The 19,940-nt window shown below is 37.0% G+C and overlaps 1 protein-coding gene across 1 annotated transcript in view; it reads right to left on the bottom strand.

Annotated features, from left to right (window-relative positions):
* Positions 1 to 19,940, bottom strand: part of LOC111140648 (leucine-rich repeat-containing protein 9) — a 104,620-nt gene that overhangs the window by 60,537 nt on the left and 24,143 nt on the right. The window contains exons 10-15 of the mRNA XM_022492847.1: positions 16,521 to 16,697; positions 16,062 to 16,179; positions 8,419 to 8,551; positions 6,159 to 6,281; positions 5,414 to 5,529; positions 1,820 to 2,032 (exon numbers count right to left, since the gene is read on the bottom strand). Coding sequence (XP_022348555.1) covers positions 1,820 to 2,032; positions 5,414 to 5,529; positions 6,159 to 6,281; positions 8,419 to 8,551; positions 16,062 to 16,179; positions 16,521 to 16,697 — 880 coding nt within the window. The remainder of the gene's footprint in view (positions 1 to 1,819; positions 2,033 to 5,413; positions 5,530 to 6,158; positions 6,282 to 8,418; positions 8,552 to 16,061; positions 16,180 to 16,520; positions 16,698 to 19,940) is intronic.

Here is a 19,940-nt window from a genome sequence, read left to right as displayed (position 1 = left end):
ACCCTTTGGATATGGCTCCTGGGGATACACATATCGAAGACCAGCCATAGCCCCTGCCCTGTGGAATTTACAATCTAGGAAGGATACAGAGCATATAACAAAGGAATCTCACCTAGACTCAGAGATAAGAGAAAATTTTAATGCTTCAGTATGGATCTAAATGTTGTGTGGGAATTAACTAGGAGAAAGGAGTCAGGTGAGAACATTCCACGTGGAGGACTAGCAAGTGCAGAGGCTCTTTTGGATGCATGCAGAATGCATTTAAGAAATAGAAAGGAGGCTGAGCACAGAGAGCTAAAGAGAGGGTAATATGAAAAGAATCTGGTAAGGTAGACCAGGGACCAGGTGATGCAAAGTCAGGGGCACCTGGTGGCTCAGTGGGTTAAAGCCTCTGCCTTCAGCTCAGGTCATAATTCCAGGGTCCTGGGATTGAGCCCTGCAATGGACTCTCTGCTTGGCAGGGAGCCTGCTTCCTCCTCTCTCTCTGCCTGCCTCTCTGCCTACTTGTGATCTCTGTCAGATAAATAAATAAAATCTTTAAAAAAAAAACAATGGAAAATCATTTGAGGATTTCAAGTAGGAGTGGTGAGGGGTGACAGAGATTTCATGATCAGATTTGCATTTTGAAAAGATTGCTCTAGCTTCCACATGGAGAATGAGTTGAGGGCTCAAAGTGAAAGCAGGACAGGGCCTCTGTTGTACAGCTCTAGGAGGCACCTCCTAGCCCCCATACTGAGTTATATTCAGTTATATAATGAATGGCACCCAGAGAATACATTAATAGCATAAAATGTGAATTGCATCTCCTGGTGTTGTGCAGTATTGCAGTGGTAGAGTGCCAGGAGCCCAGTTAGAAGGCCATCGCAGTAGTCGAGGTCAGGGATAATTAATGATAGTTCAGATAGAATGGTAGCTGATTTGAAATGGACAGATCTGTAAGTCAAGGTATGGACGTAGGCTTAATATCTCAACAGAACTGCCCCAGTGTATATAAAGTTGCTTCAGTACTAACTCAAATTCTGTTGATTAATTTTATAAAGATAAAGCTCTGATATTCTATGTTGATGAATCCTGGAAACTGATTTGAAACTTATCTGTCTTAATCATTTAAAGAGAGCTTACTTGTTATTCAGGAATAAAATACCTTGTAAACTAGAAGGCTACCCTCTAGGCCTATACTGTCTTGTATGATAGTCACTAGCGACATGTGGCTGTTGAGCACATGAAATGTGGCTATAGACTGCAAATATACTCCGGACATCAAAGACTTAGTTGAAACTATCTGATTAATGACTCTTCATATTGATTGCATATTGAAACGATAATATTTTAGATATATTGGATTAATTAAAATTAATCTTTTAAAAAAGATTTTATTTATTTATTTGACAGAGAGAGAGATCACAAGTAGGCAGAGAGGCAGGCAGAGATTGAGGAAGGGAAGCTGCTCTCTGCAGTTCTCTCAGCAGAGAGCCTGATGTGGGGCTCGATCCCAGGACCCTAAGATCATGACCTGAGCTGAAGGCAGAGGCTTAACCCACTGAGCCACCCAGGCACCCCTTAAAATTAATCTTTTAATTAAAACATTTTTGGCATGGCTAAGAGAACATTTTAAATTACATGTATGGTTTATATTATATTACTACCAAACAACACTGATCTAGTCCACAAAGAAGGAAAGGTCAAGTCATTTTTAACTTTGACAGCATGATGGCTGGCATCACCAGATAGGTGCTTTAGTGTCCTTAGACTTCATGTGTTAGATTATGATTCCAAATTCAAAGTCCAAATTCCAGATTTTACTCCTTATAATACTCACCACAATATGACTGTAAATGCTAGTCTTGGCAAGAGAAAGTATTGTTTTATCATCCAAACTAATAAGTTTTGGTCTGGGCTTAATCCTGGGATCCATTTTTATAACTTCATCATCAAATTTCAAATCCTGGGACAATACTGATCCTTCTGAATTTTTTTTGCTTTCTTCTAAAATAACATTGTTGAATGAAGAAAATAAAGAGCGAGGCTTGACCTAAAAAATTTATTAAAAGTATTGAAAATTTGGTTGTTGTATTTATCATTTTGAACAAGAAACAGTCTATGTAGCAAAGATGAGTTACCTCTTTTTTTCAGCTATATAGTAATACCTATGATGACCAGAATCACATTAGGAAATCAATGAAAATAGATTAAAATTGTAGGCTAAGAATAAATGTGTTCATCCCCTCCCATTGAAAATTCCTTAAAACTGGCAAAATATAATCTTTAAATAGTTTTTCAGCAGTGGAGAGGGCACCAACAAAAGACAAGGAGTTGTGAGACATAAATCAAAAGGGACTGAATTGAAGACAAATAGCAGAAATGTAACCGGTAGCCAAAACATGTATAGGAGATAACCACTTTGAAGAGCAGATGCAGAGAAACCTGGTGTTCAGAGTGAACAAGTAAAATAGCAATGGGATGCTCTAGGTAATTAAGTAATTATGGTAAGAACTGTAGATGAATGAGCATGAACAACATAAATAGAAATGGCTCAGAAAAAAACAAAATGATCCATAAGAGAACTTAAAACCTGGGAGAATAAAGCATCCAAAATAGAACAGGCTGCTATAGAAAGAATAGGGTAAATACTTTAGAGTCAAAATAAAAACAATTAGTGAAATAAAAATATTCAATTAAAAATAAAAATATTCAATAAAAATATTCAATACAAATGGATATGGCAACAGATCAAATTAGTGAGGTGAGGCTATTATTAAGGAAATCTTCTTGAACAGAGAATTTAAAAATGGAGATATAAAATATGAGAGAAAAAAATTAAAAGACATGGAGGATCAATTCAGAATGCCCAAAGTTTAACTAATCAAGGTTCCAGAGGGATGAACAGAGAGTGGAAGAAAAAAAATAATAAAGGAATTAAGAAAATTCCCCAAAAGTGAATAAAGAAGTGAATCTTCTGATGGGAAGAGCTCATGAACTAGCAAGCAGATGAATGATGGAGCTAAGTTCTTTGCTGACATCTGTGACTGAAGAGTCACAGCAACCAGGACTGCCCACCTCTCGACTTCTTGTTATTTGAGTCATTCTGTTTACTATTTGTCTAGGCTTCTATGTCTTTTTGCTGAAAGCATACTTGACTGAAACAGCCTCATTCATAATAACAATATGAAATATAAATGCCCAGAACTATACTTAACACCAGTATAAAGAAAACTTTAAGAGAGGACTTGAGTAAATGAAATAACTTACCATGTTCCTAGATGAGAACTCCATTACTGCAAAAGCCAGTTCACCCAAATTAACTTTTAAATTCAGTACAATCTCAACAAAATCCTAAAAAGATTTTTGAAATAGAACTTAACAAGCTGATTCTGAATTTTATTTGGAAGAGAAAGTGTTCAAGAATAGCCAAGAACATTTTTTTAAAAAAGATGAGTGGGGGCAGAGGAAGGGAATTTGCCCTATAACATATCAAAGCACATCATCAAGGTTGTAATAACCAAAACAATATGGTAGGGGTCCAAGATTAGATAAAAGGACCAATGGAACAGAATAGAAACATCTATAAATAAATCTCTTATTTATGAAAATTTTAACAATAAAGAGGGTATTTCAAAAAAGAGCAAAAAAGATGATGCTTGGTCAAGTAGCTACCCATTTTTAAGTAAAAAATTATTTGATCCCCTTCTTACATGATATTAAATAATTTCCAGATGGACTTTTAAAAAGTTGAAAACTATAGAACTAATTTATATCAGTACTGAAGAAAATAAAGGAGAATATTTATATAAGCCTTCTGAAATGAGATATAAAACAGAATTTGTAACAGAAATTTACTGTTTCTGACCTCCTAAAAATGGAGATCTGACCTCCTAAAATGGAGAGATCTAACCTCCTAAAAATGAACAAGTAAATTACAAACTAAAATGACAAGTAAGTTTTTTGATACAAATAAATCTAAAAGAAAAGTGACAGAAAATGTTTGCAACATATATATGTAGACAAAGGGTTAATATCCAAGAATGCCTATATGGGTTTTTCCAATCAATATGAAGAGGATAGAGTCCAATAGAAAATAGTCAAGGATATAACAAGTAGTTTATAAGACTAAACAATCCATAGGTATATGAAAGAATAAAGTTTCTTTTTCTTGCTCATTAGAGTCGAAACGTAAAAGATTGATAATATCTTATTTTGGTAAAGATGCAAAGAAACGAACACTGTCACATACTGTTGGAAATTTGTAGAATGACCAAGCCTTTGTGTAGAATACTGGCAGTATCTACCAAAATTTAGTATGTGTATATCCTTTGACTACCCAGTTCTTCTACAAATCTATTCTGCATAGAAACTTCCATATTTGTATAAAGATACAGCTATAATGATATTCACTGAAGCACTGTTTTAAATAGTAAGAAGACTTGGGTGCCTGGGTTGCTCAGTTGATTGGTGACTGTCTTCGGCTCAGGTCATTATCCTGGAGTTCTGGGATCGAGTCCCGCATTGGGCTCCCAGGTCCCCGGGGAGTCTGCTTCTCCCTCTGACGTTCTCCCCTCTCATGCTCTCCTTCACTCTCTCTCAAATAAGTAAATAAAATCTTTAAATAAATAAATAAATAGTAAGAAGATGGAAACAACCTGTAAGTTTCATCCACAGAATAATAGTCAAATAAATCAGACTATTACTGGATAGTATGCAGCCACCAAAAGAATGAAGAATAGACCTGGGCTTCTGGGTGGCTCAGTTGGTTAAGCGACTGCCTTTGGCTCAGGTCATGATCCCTGGGTCCCAGGACTGAGTCCCGCATTGGGCTCCCTGCTCAGCAGGGAGTCTGCTTCTCCTTCTGACCCTTCCCCATCTCGTGCTCTCTCTCTCACTCTCCTCTTTCTCAAATAAATAAATAAAATCTTAAAAAAAAAAAAGTATAGGCCTATATGTACTGAAGTGGGAATATGTCCAAAACATATTGTTAGAGGCAAAAAACATCACAAAATACTTAGGTCTTGATCCTACTATGTAAAATGGTGTATGTTGTTATATGTATAAATACATAGAAAAAAAGATTGAAAGCAAACCCACAAAGCTGTTAACAGTGGATTTCTTCATGAAAGGGAGTGGTGCTGGGGTTGAAGTGAAATCAGATTTTCATGTTTATTATATATTCTTCAATGTAGTTTGAAACTTTTTCAGTGAGACTACAGCCATATATTACTCAGGTAATATATTTGTGCACACAAAAACATTTAGGTGTCATAATATTTATTTTGAAAATTAAACCCTTCACCAAATAACCATTTTATATGTTTATGTATAAATAGACATATTTAATATAAACCTGACATTACATTATTAGACTTCAAATTACTGTTCTGTCCTTATTTAAGGAATTCCAATTTTAAAAATATATCCGTACCACTGTAATATACTCAAGTTCAACAATGTATTCTGGCAAAACAAGGTCATGATCAAAGACAAACCACTTGCACTGCCGAACGCTGCAATCACAGTTTCTTTGTCCCATGACAGAATCTAGAGTAAAATAAAAAAAAACAAGAAAAATACTCTTCAAAATGAAATATATATATTTTTCATTATTACACAGATTAATAAACAATAAACTCAGCAAGTTCTATCATGTTATTAAGAGTATTCCATTTTTTATATTTTTTCCACTCTCCTAGGCAGTTTCTTAATTCTAGAAATACTTACTAGTCACCCTTCCACTACATAGACTAGTAGGGTTTAATTTTATTCATGTCCTTTTCCTTTTTATACTTACCATTTTTCTATTCAATGTGTGGCCATATATTTTTGACAAATGTATTTCCCAAAAACCTTTGCTATTAAAAGTGGGTGGGTTTTTCATCTTTTGAAATACATATATGTATTATATAATATATGAAACACATATATAGTATATATGTATAATGTATATGAGTATGTATGGATGTGTCCTTTACAAAATAAAAGTCTACACACACATATAAGTGTCACTGAAGTAGGGAATAGGAAAATAAAAGCTTGCTAGTAGCTAACAGGATTTTTTAGAAAAGTTTACAAACTTTGTTGGTAGAAGTTAAACTCTACACATCTGTATTAAACACAAACATTATGTATTCAGAAAAATTAAAGCACATTTCTCTTTATAGCAGACATACTTGGTATATATTTTCGAGGAACAAACACTGAATTAACCATTGGATAGTTAGCTTGATTGATGGAGTCCTGTTCACGAGCCTGAACACTCTGTCCAAGGAAGACCTTTGTAATGAGGAGGATGCCTAAATATGAATAAAAAATAATTTTAACACTAATTCATTTTGGTAACTTTCCCATATTACTTTTCTTAATGGTCGCAGACCTGACAATATGTTCTGCAAGGGGAGGAATCCTGGCTACCTTGTTTGCCATTGTATAGCAAAACAGAAGCTCACTAAATATTTGTTGACCAAATGAAGTAAATGTGAAAGAGGATTCCTGTAATTATATCAAGCAAAGCTTTAAAGAAAAGGAGGAAGGAAAGAAAATAGTAAGGTTTTTTTTATTAAGTAATTTAAAGTAAGAAACTTTTTATTGTTATTAACTGGGTAAAAATTCATCTCTTTATCATCAGCACCTAGCATATAGCTTAGATCATAGGAGGCACTCAATACATCTTTACTGAATGGATAAACATTTATTTTCCCTTTAGATTCCTAAGGGATCTTTGGATTCACTCAATCCTAAGGATCTCTAGGAGTTAGTCCTATAAAGTAACTTGTAATCAGTAGGCATAAAACATTGAGATCCCCTCCCTTTTTTTACGATGTATGAGTCATAAAATGCAAATTGAGAGACCCTAATTGTTTTGGGAAACATATTTCAGAAGGATCTAGAAAAACATCATGAGGTGTTTCTTAAGATGGGAATAGAGGAGAATGAGAAAAAAGAAGCAAATGGTTTCTTCAAATAAGGAGTTCTTTCTATATTCAATAATCTGCTTAATTTTCTGATTATTATTAACTTAATAAAAGACTGCAAAATACATGTAGCTCAACATGAATAATCTTAGCAGAGCTATTTTCTGAAACCTAGAATATTACTCTTAGAGAGTTAAATTAACCAAATTTCTGACTGCTCAATCTTCAGTAGGTTGAGTAATGGAGACCAAAGAGTAGGCATCCCTTACTCCTTGACCAGGTCCGTTCTCCTTATTATATATTCTTGGATCATATGCACTAATATTTCATCTTACAGCTCTTATGAAAATTATAATTTTATATTTATTTGTGTGATTATTAATGTTTGTCAGTACCATAAAGGAGCACTGTGTGTAGTTTGCAGAGACTGTCACCCACCAGGTGCCTAACATGCAGTAACCATTCCATACTACTGGTGGAACTGAACATATGAACAGTGGGAGGGTGAGGTAGGAGGACCTGATGAGCTGGTTTTTTGCCCCAGCCTGTGGGTAACAGGGAACCTCTCCCACAACTGTCTTGCAAATTGGCTCATATACTTTTATCTATATATTCAAGATGCAAATAAAGTACTAATCACTGTGAATAAATGAAACTACCAGAAGTTTATCTTCTATGAGGTAATTTATAAAGCAATCTATACATTTCACAGTTTATCTTTAGTCTTTTTTTTTTTTTTAAGATTTTATTTATTTGACAGAGAGAGACACAACGAGAGAGGGAACACAAGCAGGGGGAGTAGGAGAGGGAGAAGCAGGCTTCCCGCCAAGCAGGGAGCCCAATTCAGGGCTTGGTCCCAGGACCCTGGGATCATGACCTGAGCCAAAGGCAGAACCTCAACAACTGAGCCACGCGGGCACCCCTTTAGCCAGTTCTAGATTTACAACAAGGTCTTCTTATCTTCTATTACAATGATTAAGGACAAATAAGGCCTCCCTTCACCAGTGCTTGGTATGATGATTATTGCATAATTGGGCCAGGTTCTCTTTTCTCTGCCCTGTGAACTTGAGGTTTGGGGTGTGTGTGTGTGTGTGAGTGTGTGTGTGTGTGTGATGCATATATACTGAGTTTATTTTTAGGACACAAGTTAATGGAGATAAAAGGAGATTGAGAGAGAGGAGGTAGGATGGCAACGTAGTAGGAGGACCCTAGGCTCGTCTTGTCTTGTCAATGAACAAAGCAGACCGTGAAAAGTGCTTGTTCCATATAATTAGATTAAACATGACTAACAAACGAGTCCCATCCTATTAATGTTTACACAATGATCAGTAAATATTTGTTTATAACTTGACTGAAGTAATAGATCAAAAAGTCATATATCACTACACTGGTAAATAATAAGTAAAATAGTTTTTAGAAAATCTTCCTGATTGATAAAACCAAGTGTTAAAAATGTTACAAAATTAACTAATGAAGACTTAGAACTAAAAAGTTCAAAAAATCTGTGTATTTGTATTACCATGCCTGAAGAGCTCATGCTCAAGAGAGTTGTTCTTCTCATCTTTGTACTTTTGCTGTAAAAATTCAATTCTGGGGCACTCACACATACTGAGGCTGTTAGCAAGAACCACAGCTTCTTTTCTGAGAGGCAGCTATAAAGAAAAAACAAAGTCTGAGTATTTTTATAAAATTGACAGTACTTCAGCTTCAATACAGATGGTTTACTGGTAAATGTTTGTGGGTGTGGGCAAAGAAAAGTCAGACTAGATTTGCTGAAAAGTAGACAACCTTCAGGTGCAACTTCGTGGTGTAAGGCCATTTATATGTTTTAAATTTACATGGAAACAAGTTTACAAAAAGTGATACAGTATAATATTTATCCCATAAAAGCAGCCAGAGGCAAGGCTGACAATACTGTGTAGTGAAGGAGCTGTAGTTTTACACATTTGCAAGGATACTCCATGAGCAATCATGCAAATTCCAAAAAGAAAATCCTGCGTGACATTATATCAGTGAAGTTTCTATTTAGATATGATATATACATATAGATAGATACATTTAAGATATATAAGTAAAGATTTGGTATAATGGTGTTTTTGGTTTAATAATCTACAGTGATTTCCAGATACATCTCATTGTGCTAATGCATTGAAAGTTTGCTTTGCTCTGTGACTAGATTTATTTCTTAAAGTATTTGATCAGAAATACAGTACTTCAGTAAAATTCACATTACTTCCTCTGAAGGTAGTCCTGAAAAGTCAATAAAATCTCTGTTTTAGTAGTAGAAAACCTAGAGCTAAGAGAGATTATACAGTCTATCCAAAGACAGAAGTAGAAATTAGCAAAGTCATGATTTGAACTCAGGTCTGCTCCTCCTTGTCACTATCTCAGTTTTGACATTATTACTAGTTTAATATTAGTAGCCACTTTATCTAAAAATATATGTTTTCTATAAATGCTGAATTGCTTATATATTTTTTCTTTTTGAAACCTGTCATCCAAAGATTTTTTTAAAATAAATACTAAAATGTGGCTCATGTTACTATAAATTCCATGTTCCAGTAAATAGAACCTTCTCAGATTTCCAATGAATATCACTAAATATGCATCAGATACAAGCTATGTGCATGGCATTAGGCAGCTACAGCATGGTCTTGGCCTTCAAATAACAGAGGGAAAGATCATGAAGAGAGCATAGGCAGTAATCTTTCTAACATCAGCTGTAGCAACATTTTTCTAGGTATGTCTCCTGAGGCAAGGGAAATAAAAGCAAAAATAAACTGTCAGGACTACAGAACAAAATGTTTCTGCATAGCAAAGGAAAGAATCAGAACAAAAAGCAACCTACTAAATTAGAGAAGATATTTGCAAATGATATATCCAATAAAGGGTTAGTATCCAAAATATATAAAGAACTTATAAAACTCAATACCTACAAAACAAATAACCCAATTAAAAAATGGGCAGAAGACATGGACAGACATTTCTCCAGACATACAGATGGCCAAAAAGACATGAAAAGATATTCAACTTGTTGATCAACAGGGAAATGCAAATCAAAACTTCAATGAGAAATGACCTCATGCCTATCAAAAGGGCTAAAATAAAAAACACGAGAAACAAGTGTTGGTGAGGATGTGGAGAAACAGGAACTCTTGTGCTCTTTTGATGGAAGCAAACTGGTGCAGCCAATGTGGAAAACAGTATGGAGATTCCTCAGAAAGTTAAACATAGGGGCACCTGTGTGGCTCAGAGGGTTAAGCCTCTGCCTTCGGTTCAGGTCATGATCTCAGGGTCCTGGGATCAAGCCCCGCATCGGGCTCTCTGCTCAGCAGGGAGCCTTCTTCCCCTTCTCTCCTTCTGCCTGCCTCTCGCCTACTTGTGATTTCTGTCAGTCAAATAAAGAAATAAAATCTTTAAAAAAAAATTAAACATAGAACAAGACTACAATCCAGTAATTACACTACTAAGTATTTTCACACAAAAACCAGAAACACTAAGTCAAAATGAGTCATGCACCCCCCTGTTTATTGCAACATTATTTATAATAGTCGAATTGTGAAAGCAGCCTAAGTGTCCCTCGATAAATGAAGGGATAAAAAAACATGTGGTGTATATGCACAATGGAATATTATTTAGCCATAAAAAGGAATGAAATATTGCCATTTACAACAACATGGATGGAGCTAGAGTGTATTATGCTAAGTGAAATAAGGCAGTTAGAGGAAGACAGATACCATATAATTCTACTCATGTAGAATTTAAGAAACAAAATAAACAAGCAAAGGAAAAAAGAGAGAAACCAAGAAACAGACTTTTAACTATAGAGAACAAACTGATAGTTACCAGAGGGAAGGTAAGTGGGGGGATGGGTGAAATAGGGAATGGGGATTAGGAGTACACTAAATGATTATGGTGAAAAAAATAATTTAAAAAATAGATAGCAACAAAAAAATAGAATCAGAAAATGTAAAAAATCTAAAAAAAAAAAGAGAGAGAGAGAGAGGGGAAGACAAATAATTTTAAATTAAATAATTAAAAATAAAAACCATCACAAGATATGTCAAATAAGATCTACTTTTTTTTTCTTTTTTTAGGTGGGAGAGTGGGAGAAAAAGAATCTCAAGCAGGCTCCCCACCCAGCACAGAACCCACTTAACGACTAAGCCACCCAGACACCCCCGATAATCAGAAATTTTAAAGGAAAGTCTTTTTAAGAGAAGAGCACATGATATATAGAAACAGGTATGACTGCTATCTACCCATCTATTCAACTATCCATCATGTAGAATCAGATTTCCACTAAGAATCTCTAAAGAAAGTCCCTCCCCTCAAGGACTTATAGAGAAACACACACACAATTGCATTTCAATATAACAAACATGCTACAATAAAATTTTCAACTGCCACTGACTGCCACTTAACCAGTTTACAAGATTAAGCAGTATTTTCCATCCTTTCTAGAACCCACAGTATGGTGACAGTTCAAGGATAAGAGGGTACTTTAAAAAATACTGATGGACTAGCATAGAGAATTGGTCAATAATATTGTCAATAATGTATGGTGAGAGATGGTAACTACACTAGTTGAGGTACGCACTGGGAATGTATAGAATTGTTGAGTTACTATATTGTACACCTGAAACTATATAACACTGTATGTCATCTGTATTTCAGTAATAAAATTTTTTTAAAAAACAGATGTATTTCTATTCCACCCAGTTGTGTTTCATGCTTAGGAAAAGCCAGTTGTGTTCCTAAAATTTTTTTTAATACCAGTTATGTTGGTTATTGAAATTATACACATTAAATAAAACAATGAAATATGAGAAAGAATGAGAGTTGTGTCTATGAAAACTAAGTGGAAAGTTTTGGTAAGACTGCAGAGAGAGTAATCATTAGAAGCTTCTTTTAGAATATGTGAAGGTGAGGCAAACACAGAAGTTTGGTGGTGGCCGGGAGGATCATACAAACTAAAACTAGTTTGATTTTTGTACTCAAGTTGCTTTGCAAGAATCTTTAAGTTCATGCTCAACTTTAAAGAAACTGAAACTAGCATGTAATATGGTTGTGGCCTGATGTAAGAAAGACTCAGGAGTTCCAACCTCATATCAAAGGCTTTGGTCCTACATAAAAAGAAAGAAAAAGACGGGGCGCTTGGGTGGCTCAGTTGGTTAAGCGTCTGTCTTCGGCTCAGGTCATGATTTCAGGGTCCTGGAATCGAGCCCCTGCATTGGGCTCCCTGCTCAGTGGAGAGTCTGCTTCTCCCTCTCCCTTTGCCCCTCTCCCCCCATCCCTGGCCGCTTGTGTTCTCTTGCACTTTCTCTCAAATAAATAACACCTTTAAAAAAAAGACAAAAAGGGGTGCCTGGGTGGCTTAGTCATTAAGCATCTGCTTTCAACTCAGGTCATGATCCCGGGGTCCTGGGATCCAGCTCTGCATTGGGCTCCCTGCTTGGTGGGAAGCCTGCTTCTCCCTCTCCCACTAACCATGCTGTGTTCTCTCTCTCGCTGTCTCTGTCAAATAAATAAATAAAATTTAAAAAAAAAAGACAAGTGAAATATAAGTTTATAGGTTTTTTAAATTTTTTTTTTAAACTCTACTCCATGCAAGTCTCAAACTCATGACTCTGAGATCAAAAGTCACACGCTTTCCCAACTGAACCAGCCAGGCACCCGGTAAGTATATATGTTTTAAGTTTGCTAAAGGGGTGCTCGCTTTGGCAGCATATATATTAAGTTTGCTAGAGAATTCTTTAAGTAAATCATTCGTTTACAGTTCTCCATATTGACTTTTTGATAGACCCGTAAACAGGTAAGAGGGCTCCTACCATTTGAGAACTCAGGAAAGGCTGCACAAAGGTAGAAGTCCTTGAGCTGAGACTTGAAGGGTAAGTTTGCCACAGGTGAAAAGCAGGAAAGGGCATTTCATCAGAGGGAGGCCATGGCACTGAGGCGTGTTTAGAAGAATCGTAAGGAAAGCACATACTTCATCTGGGATATTTGTATATTTGGTAATAGGGAATTAGGTTGAAGCTAGATTTTGAGGGGCCTTAAATGCCAGGCAGAGGGATTTGGATTTCATTATTATCAGTAATGGGAAGCTACTGAAGAATTTTCATCATGAAACAGTGCAGTGTGAGAGATGAAAATAATTTTTTAGGAAAGATTAATTTGTACTGTTAAAGGTAGGTGGAATAGAGAGGAAGACCAAGGTCAGGACTGCCTACCAGGAAACTACTAGCAAACAGTAGAGGAATTTTTTTTTTTTTTTTTTTTTTTTTTAAGTAGGCTCCACACCCTGCATGGAGTCCAATGCAGGGATTGAACTCAAGACCCTGAGATCAAGACTTGAGCTGAAATCAAGAACTGGACGTTTAACCGACTAAGCCACCCAGGCACTTCTGGAAGAAATGTTCGAAGTGGTGGCAGGCAATGGGAATGGGGAGGGAAAGGAAAAATGCAAGTGATGCCATAAAGGAAGAATCACTACAAATTGTGAATGACTAGATATATGGATAATGGAGGAGGGAGTGGTCAGATATGATTTCAAGGCTTTGAACCTGGTCCGGTCAGTGAAAAGAATGACAGCATTATTAGTAGAAAATGACAAGACGGGAGAGTTGGTTATGGACAAAAGATTAAAGGCTGGTTTTAGATAGAATAGGAGATAAGGCAGAGTAACCAGGTAGGAACGGCAGCTGCCGGTGCCAGAGCAGAGATCAGGAGGCTGAGGATGTACGTTCTGGAGAAAGCAAAGATGGACTAAATGCCACTTCTATGGCTATTGACCAAGTCCTTGGGTATCAAAGAGAATATCTTATTTTCCCCTGCCCTCCAGCCCTCTGCCAACTTAAATAAAATTCGTCTTCTAAACTGCTTATGCAGCTCATGTTTTTAGTTTTTAGTCTTATTCCATGTTTTAAATGATGCAGCAAATACTCATCTTTACTCCTTGCATGCTCATCATAGCATAAAAATCTAGTTTATCAGATCGATGTGCTACACGGTGATTTTTCTAGCCAATTATGTTCCCCCATTTCTAAGATTTTAACAATGAGAGTAATTGATAGTATGCAGAGAAAAAAAGGGTAGATTAGTAAACCTTAATCTTGTGGTATTCTCATGTTCAGAGGGAAGAGGAAGCATAAAAAGGAAACAAAGGCAGGATAATCAGAAGAATAGTATAACAATAGTGTAATATCGTGGATGCCAAACGAATTCCAAAAAGGAAAGAGCAGTCCATAGCATCAGATGTTTCAGATAATAATTGTAAATTTTACATAAAAACTTTCCATGTGCCAGGAATTGGTCCAAGAACTTTTTGGGTAATTTTTTGGGGTAAAGTTTCTTAATACATTTTATTTAATCTAATATATCTGAAATATTATCATTTTAAAATGTAATCGATAGAAGATGTTATAGTCTTTTCTCTATACTAGGTCTTTCAAAACTATTTGTTTTAAACTTCTAGAGCATCTCAAGAAAACACACAAACGTTAGCCCCATCTTTCTGCCACCCTTTGTGCCCATGATAGCTCATAGTTCTCTGGAATCACCCTGAGCACCCTCCGCCTTAAAATCCTCTATTCCTTACCTCCTCCTCACTTCTCTTCTAGAAAGCATAATGAGGGCACTCTCACCACACCACCCTGCTGAAGCCACCATCACCTCTAGCTTGAGCTGCTGCCCCTGTCATCTGCTCCCGCTCCCTCCAGTCCATTCTTCACTGAGTGGCTGTGATGCTTTTTTGGTGATTTTTTTTTATTGTGGTAAAAAATACATAAAGTAAAACTACCACTTAGATCATTTTTAAGTGTACAACTCATTGGCATTAAGTACATTCATAATGTTGTGCAACTATCACCATTATTCATTGCCAGAAATTTTCATCATCCCAAATAAAAGGTCTGTGCTCTTTAAGCAATAACTCCCTATCCCTCCGTCCTCCCCACCCCCTGGTAACCTCTATTCTACTTTCTGTCTCTACCAATTTGCCTTTTCTAAGTAGCTCATGTAAGTGGAATTATACAGTATTTTTTTCATTTGTGTTTGGCTGTTTTTTTTTTTTAAGATTTCATTTATTTATTCATGAGAGACAGAGAGAGACAGAGAGGCAAAGGGAAAAACAGGCTCCCCACTGAGCAGGGAGCCTGACACGGGACTCCATCCCAGGACCCTGGGATCATGACCTGAGCCGAAGGCAGACACTTAACCATATGAGCCACCCCGGTGCCCATGTGTTTGGCTTCTTTCACTTCTCATAATTCTTTCAAAGTTTAACCACATTATAGCGTGTGTCAGACTTTAATTCCTTTTTATGGCTGACTAATACTCTACTGTATGGATAAAGCACATTTTGTTTATCCATTCATCTGCTGATGGGCCTTTGGGTTGTTTATACTTTTTGGCTATTGTGAATAATGATGTTATGAACACGGATGTACAAGTATCCAAGACTTCTTTAATGCATATTTCCCTGAATCCTACCAACAACTCTGTGGACTAAATACTAATATCACCTTCATTCAGATAGGAAGAAAGAGACAGAGCTATGTGAAGGCACATGGCTGGTGAGCAGGAAAGCCAGGATTTAAATGCAGCAACATTATCATTTCATGTGTGCCATGATGTGAAAAGGATTAGGAGGTACTGCTCTATACCTGCATGTTACAGCCGCCTTATCAAAAGGGTGGAAGAATAAGGAGGGATGGTTGGATATTTTAGAGCTCAGTGTGACCAGGGGCAAGGTGGGGACAATGAAGTATAGAATAAAGAGGTCTGGCAGTAAAAGAGAAACAGAAAAACAGGATGATAGCTAGAAAGCCCAGCAGTGTCGAGTGAATGGATTTCTTTTTTCAAGGTGGGAAGCGTTTTCAGGATGAACATTAGAGAGTTTAAAACAGATTAGAGAAGTAGATTTCAAGATCACAACACAAAATAGGATACCTAGAAAGAAAAAGTCAGGCAGATAAAGTAAATGACAGACTTACTCTGGTATAAGACAAAGAAGGAAGATGCTATACTTTCCAGTACCAAGCTGTGAAACAGCAGTTCGTTTTAAATATGGATAAAAAGATTAAGAATTAAACCCTGCCTAACCAATGGCAGAGCTTTATTCATTAGGAAGAAAGCATTATTCTGAATAACATCTTATGCTACCTTGCTTGTCTCACTGTCTTTGAATCCTCTTTCAAGAATTTGGAGCAGATGCTTTTTCTTCACTGTAACTTCAGGATCAAAAACGTAAAAAAGACATTCCAGCATCTTTCGATAGTTCCTTAAGAAGAGTTGAGACCAAAAAAAAAAAAAAAAAAAAAAGAAGAAGTTTGAGAATTGATTTTTAAAAAGCTTAGCTATAGATAAGACAACCGTATATCCTGCCCAGGATATTTCTCATTTACAATGAATGTTCCACCAGCATTACTAAGCCTCCAATCCCCCTCAATCTCAAAAAAAGCCCCAGTGTGGGTAAAGTCATCCTAGTCAAAATGCATGAACAGGCAATATTTACTAATGAGGTGTATTTTTAATAGTGTTAACTTTTAAAACAGAAAGACTCTTGTACAAAATAAAATCACACTTCTATAAAAATGTTCCTTATGGAGTTTAACTTCTTACTCTGAATCATGCATATCTTCATTGTCAAAAAACTTTTGGAATTTTTCTTCAAATTTTAGTCTCAGAATACGGTTGTTGACTTTGATGACACGTTTTACTTTCACTCCTGTAATACCATATGTTCTGAAGTCCCATGTACAAAAACGTGAGAGAATTAATTCATAGCAAGAGTTAAACCTATATGGGAAGACAGAATATATACAAAGAACAGATTGTCCTAAAAATGTTGAAGAACACAAAGTTACATATAAAAGCTATAGTCCATTATTTTATGTTTTTTTTGCTAAAGATACATTGGCATATCACACTTATCAATCAATAAAAGAGAGGCTAAACTTTGAAACATAAAAGTAAGAGTTTTATTAATTATTATATATGTGTTCTGACTAAAAGATACTTTGGTTGAGTAATCCTCCATTATGCCTCTCTGCCCCACTTTCAGCAAGTCTGTTTGACCCTACGTCTAATATACATCCTGAATATAACCCTATGTCATCACCACTGTTATTACCCTAGTCCAAATCACCATCATCTCTCACTTGGACTACCGCAAATAACTTCATAACCAGGGATATAGAAGTGAAAGAGGCAAGGTCCCTGCTCGCAGTGAACCTATATTGTAAGAACTTGGCTAAAAAACAAACAAGACATAAATAAAATAATTTATAGATTGTTAAAGGCTTAGAAGAAAGAGAAGTTAAATGTAAGGATTGGAGTGGGGGCTACTTAAAACTGATCTTGGGTAAGATCTTTCAGAGAAGATATTTGAACTAAGAAATGAAGAAGGAAGGGCCAGCTATGTGAAGATCTCAAGAAAATATATTTGGAAGTGCTCATATGCTCTTTACTGCCCTTACTGGGCCATGCCCTGTCTTAAAGTAGCACAGAATTTGGCTTAATTAAGATGATATTTTAAAATGTATCAATTTGAAAAGGAAGTTAAGTGATTTTATATGGGATATACTTGCCTATAATGAGATGTCTGGTCCTAACCGGCATATCAACCAAAGCGTGAGCATGGTGTGGGCTAGGATCGCAGAAGTGAGCTTCCTGGTGGTGGTCTCTCCCTGAGACAAACTTATTTAGAGTGTTTTCCTTTCTCACTGGCAAAGACTAAACCAGGGCAGTTGGGCGCTGCCCGGTTACTCTTCCCTTAGAACTGAAAAGTGAGGGCGCCTGGGTGGCTCAGTGGGTTAAGCCGCTGCCTTCGGCTCAGGTCATGATCTCAGGGTCCTGGGATCGAGTCCCGCATCGGGCTCTCTGCTCAGCAGGGAGCCTGCTTCCCTCTCTCTCTCTCTCTCTCTGCCTGCCTCTCTGTCTACTTGTGATCTCTCTCTGTCAAATAAATAAATAAATAAAAATCTTTAAAAAAAAAAAAAAAAAAGAACTGAAAAGTGAGCTGCCCAAACCAAACCATTCCCACAGGAGCTCCCAGCCCATAGGGAGCCAGCCAAAGATGTAAGTAGTGTTGCAACTCCTATAATTAGTTCAGAGGTCTGGCTAAACAGCTACATCATCATGAGGAGTGGGAAACCTATAGTTGCATGTATAGAGGGATCAATGTCTGGGCCTAATGAGTCCAGGTCACCCCTACATTATATGTCCCGAAACCACAGAAGCTCTCATTACTCCTTGTACCCTATTTATTGTTATTATTATTGTTGTTGCACTTTGATAGAAACAAGTGCTGTAGGCATTTTATTGAGATAAAGTTTTTGTTATATAGTAATAAAAGGGTAATCAAGAATAGATGTAAGTGGGGCACCTGGATGGCTCAGTCAGTTGGGCATCTGACTCTGGTTTCAGCTCAGGTAGTGGTCTTGGAATCATGGGATTGAGCCCTGCCTCTGGCTCTGTGCTCAGTGGGGGGAGTCTGCTTGAAGATTCTCTCCCTCTACCCCTCCCCCCACTCATGTGTGAGATTCTCTCTCTCTCCCTCTCAAATAAATAAATAAATCTTTTTTTAGTCTTTTTTTTTTTAAGATTTTATTTATTTATTTGACAGACAGATCACAAGTAGGCAGAGAGCCAGGCAGAGAGAAGGAAGCAGGCTCTCCACGGAGCAGAGAGCCCAATGTGGGGCTCGATCCCAGGACCCTGGGATCACGACCTGAGCCAAAGGCAGAGGCCCTAACCCACTGAGCCACTCAGGCGCCCCTAGTCTTTTTTTTTTTTTTTTTTTTAAAGAATAGATATAAGTGATAAATGGACAATACCTAACTTCTAGTTTGGTTCCCAGGAATGCAAGAACCAGGAATGGCACAGGAAACTCCACAAAGTGTGGTCCTTTCTTAGAACTTTCCTCTGCCTAGAAATTCAGTAGTGGGGCCCTTCCTTGCATGGAATTCCTAGAGCCCTGGAGACTGGGGACCCCAGTGCTAAGAGAACATGGGCTCTGTGCTACCTGGGGTCAGAGCAGTAAAACAATGCATTCCATCGCCTGGCCATGCTGGGGATGAAAAGACATCATTCACAGAGTGCTGGAATACTGCTGGAGGAGGGAGAACCAGACCTATGCCGACAGAGAAGTACTGTGACTTCCACTATTACTATTACCAGGTCCTCACAGAGGATGATACTTCTCACAGCATTGCTGTTAAGTAACATGTCATTACTGGCTTGAGATACATGCATTGTAGTCTGAATCTGAAATAATGACTATAGAAATTTATATAAAGTAGTATCTAAATCTGTTCTACCTCTCCAAAAAGTCCCATAGATCTAAGGGCAAAATTCAAACTACCAACTCGGATGTTATTTCCTCTGCCTGGGAAGTCCTTCCCCTAATACTCTGTATAGTCAACTTCTATCTGTCCTACAAAATTCAGATCAAAGCGTCTCCCTACCAAGCGTCCCCACTTCTAGAAAACTTTCTCTACATCCCCATTCTGGTTTGAATGCCGTTCTTCTCCATATCGACAATTATCCCACAACCGAATATGGTTTCATTACCATCATCTCCTACACCAGAATGCAGCCTGATGAGAGCAGGACCCATGCCTTTTACCCCCAGCACCTAGAATAGAACCTGGCCCATAGTAGAAACTCAGTGGATGGATCCTGAGCAAGAGAATGGAATAGAAAAGATTCAAAGATGAACACAAATGCAATCTTTCTCTTCATTGAGTTTATAAACAAAAGGAGCATAAAAGTGATGGGACACGTACAGGCTCAGAGTAGAGTAGAAGATGGGAGAGAGAACAACTCAGTGCTATGAAGATTCAAAAAGAATAATAATGACTAATCTGATAAAAATGACAAAAATATCCCTCACAAAAGATGGCTCTTGATGTTGGCCTTGAAGATAAAGTAAGTTTTGACAGATAGTGATAGAGTGTGTGGGCAAGGATGGGCATTCTGGCAAAGGCAGCAGAATAGAAGAAACCACTTATTTGGTGGCATACCAGGTATGCACCATGA

Source organism: Enhydra lutris, unplaced genomic scaffold (genome assembly GCF_002288905.1).
Source record: "Enhydra lutris kenyoni isolate GAN:26980312 unplaced genomic scaffold, ASM228890v2 scaffoldscaffold4, whole genome shotgun sequence".
Classification (NCBI taxonomy): domain Eukaryota; kingdom Metazoa; phylum Chordata; class Mammalia; order Carnivora; family Mustelidae; genus Enhydra; species Enhydra lutris.
The sequence above is the reverse complement of the archived record's forward strand: the minus strand, read 5'-3'. Positions and strand labels throughout refer to the sequence as shown.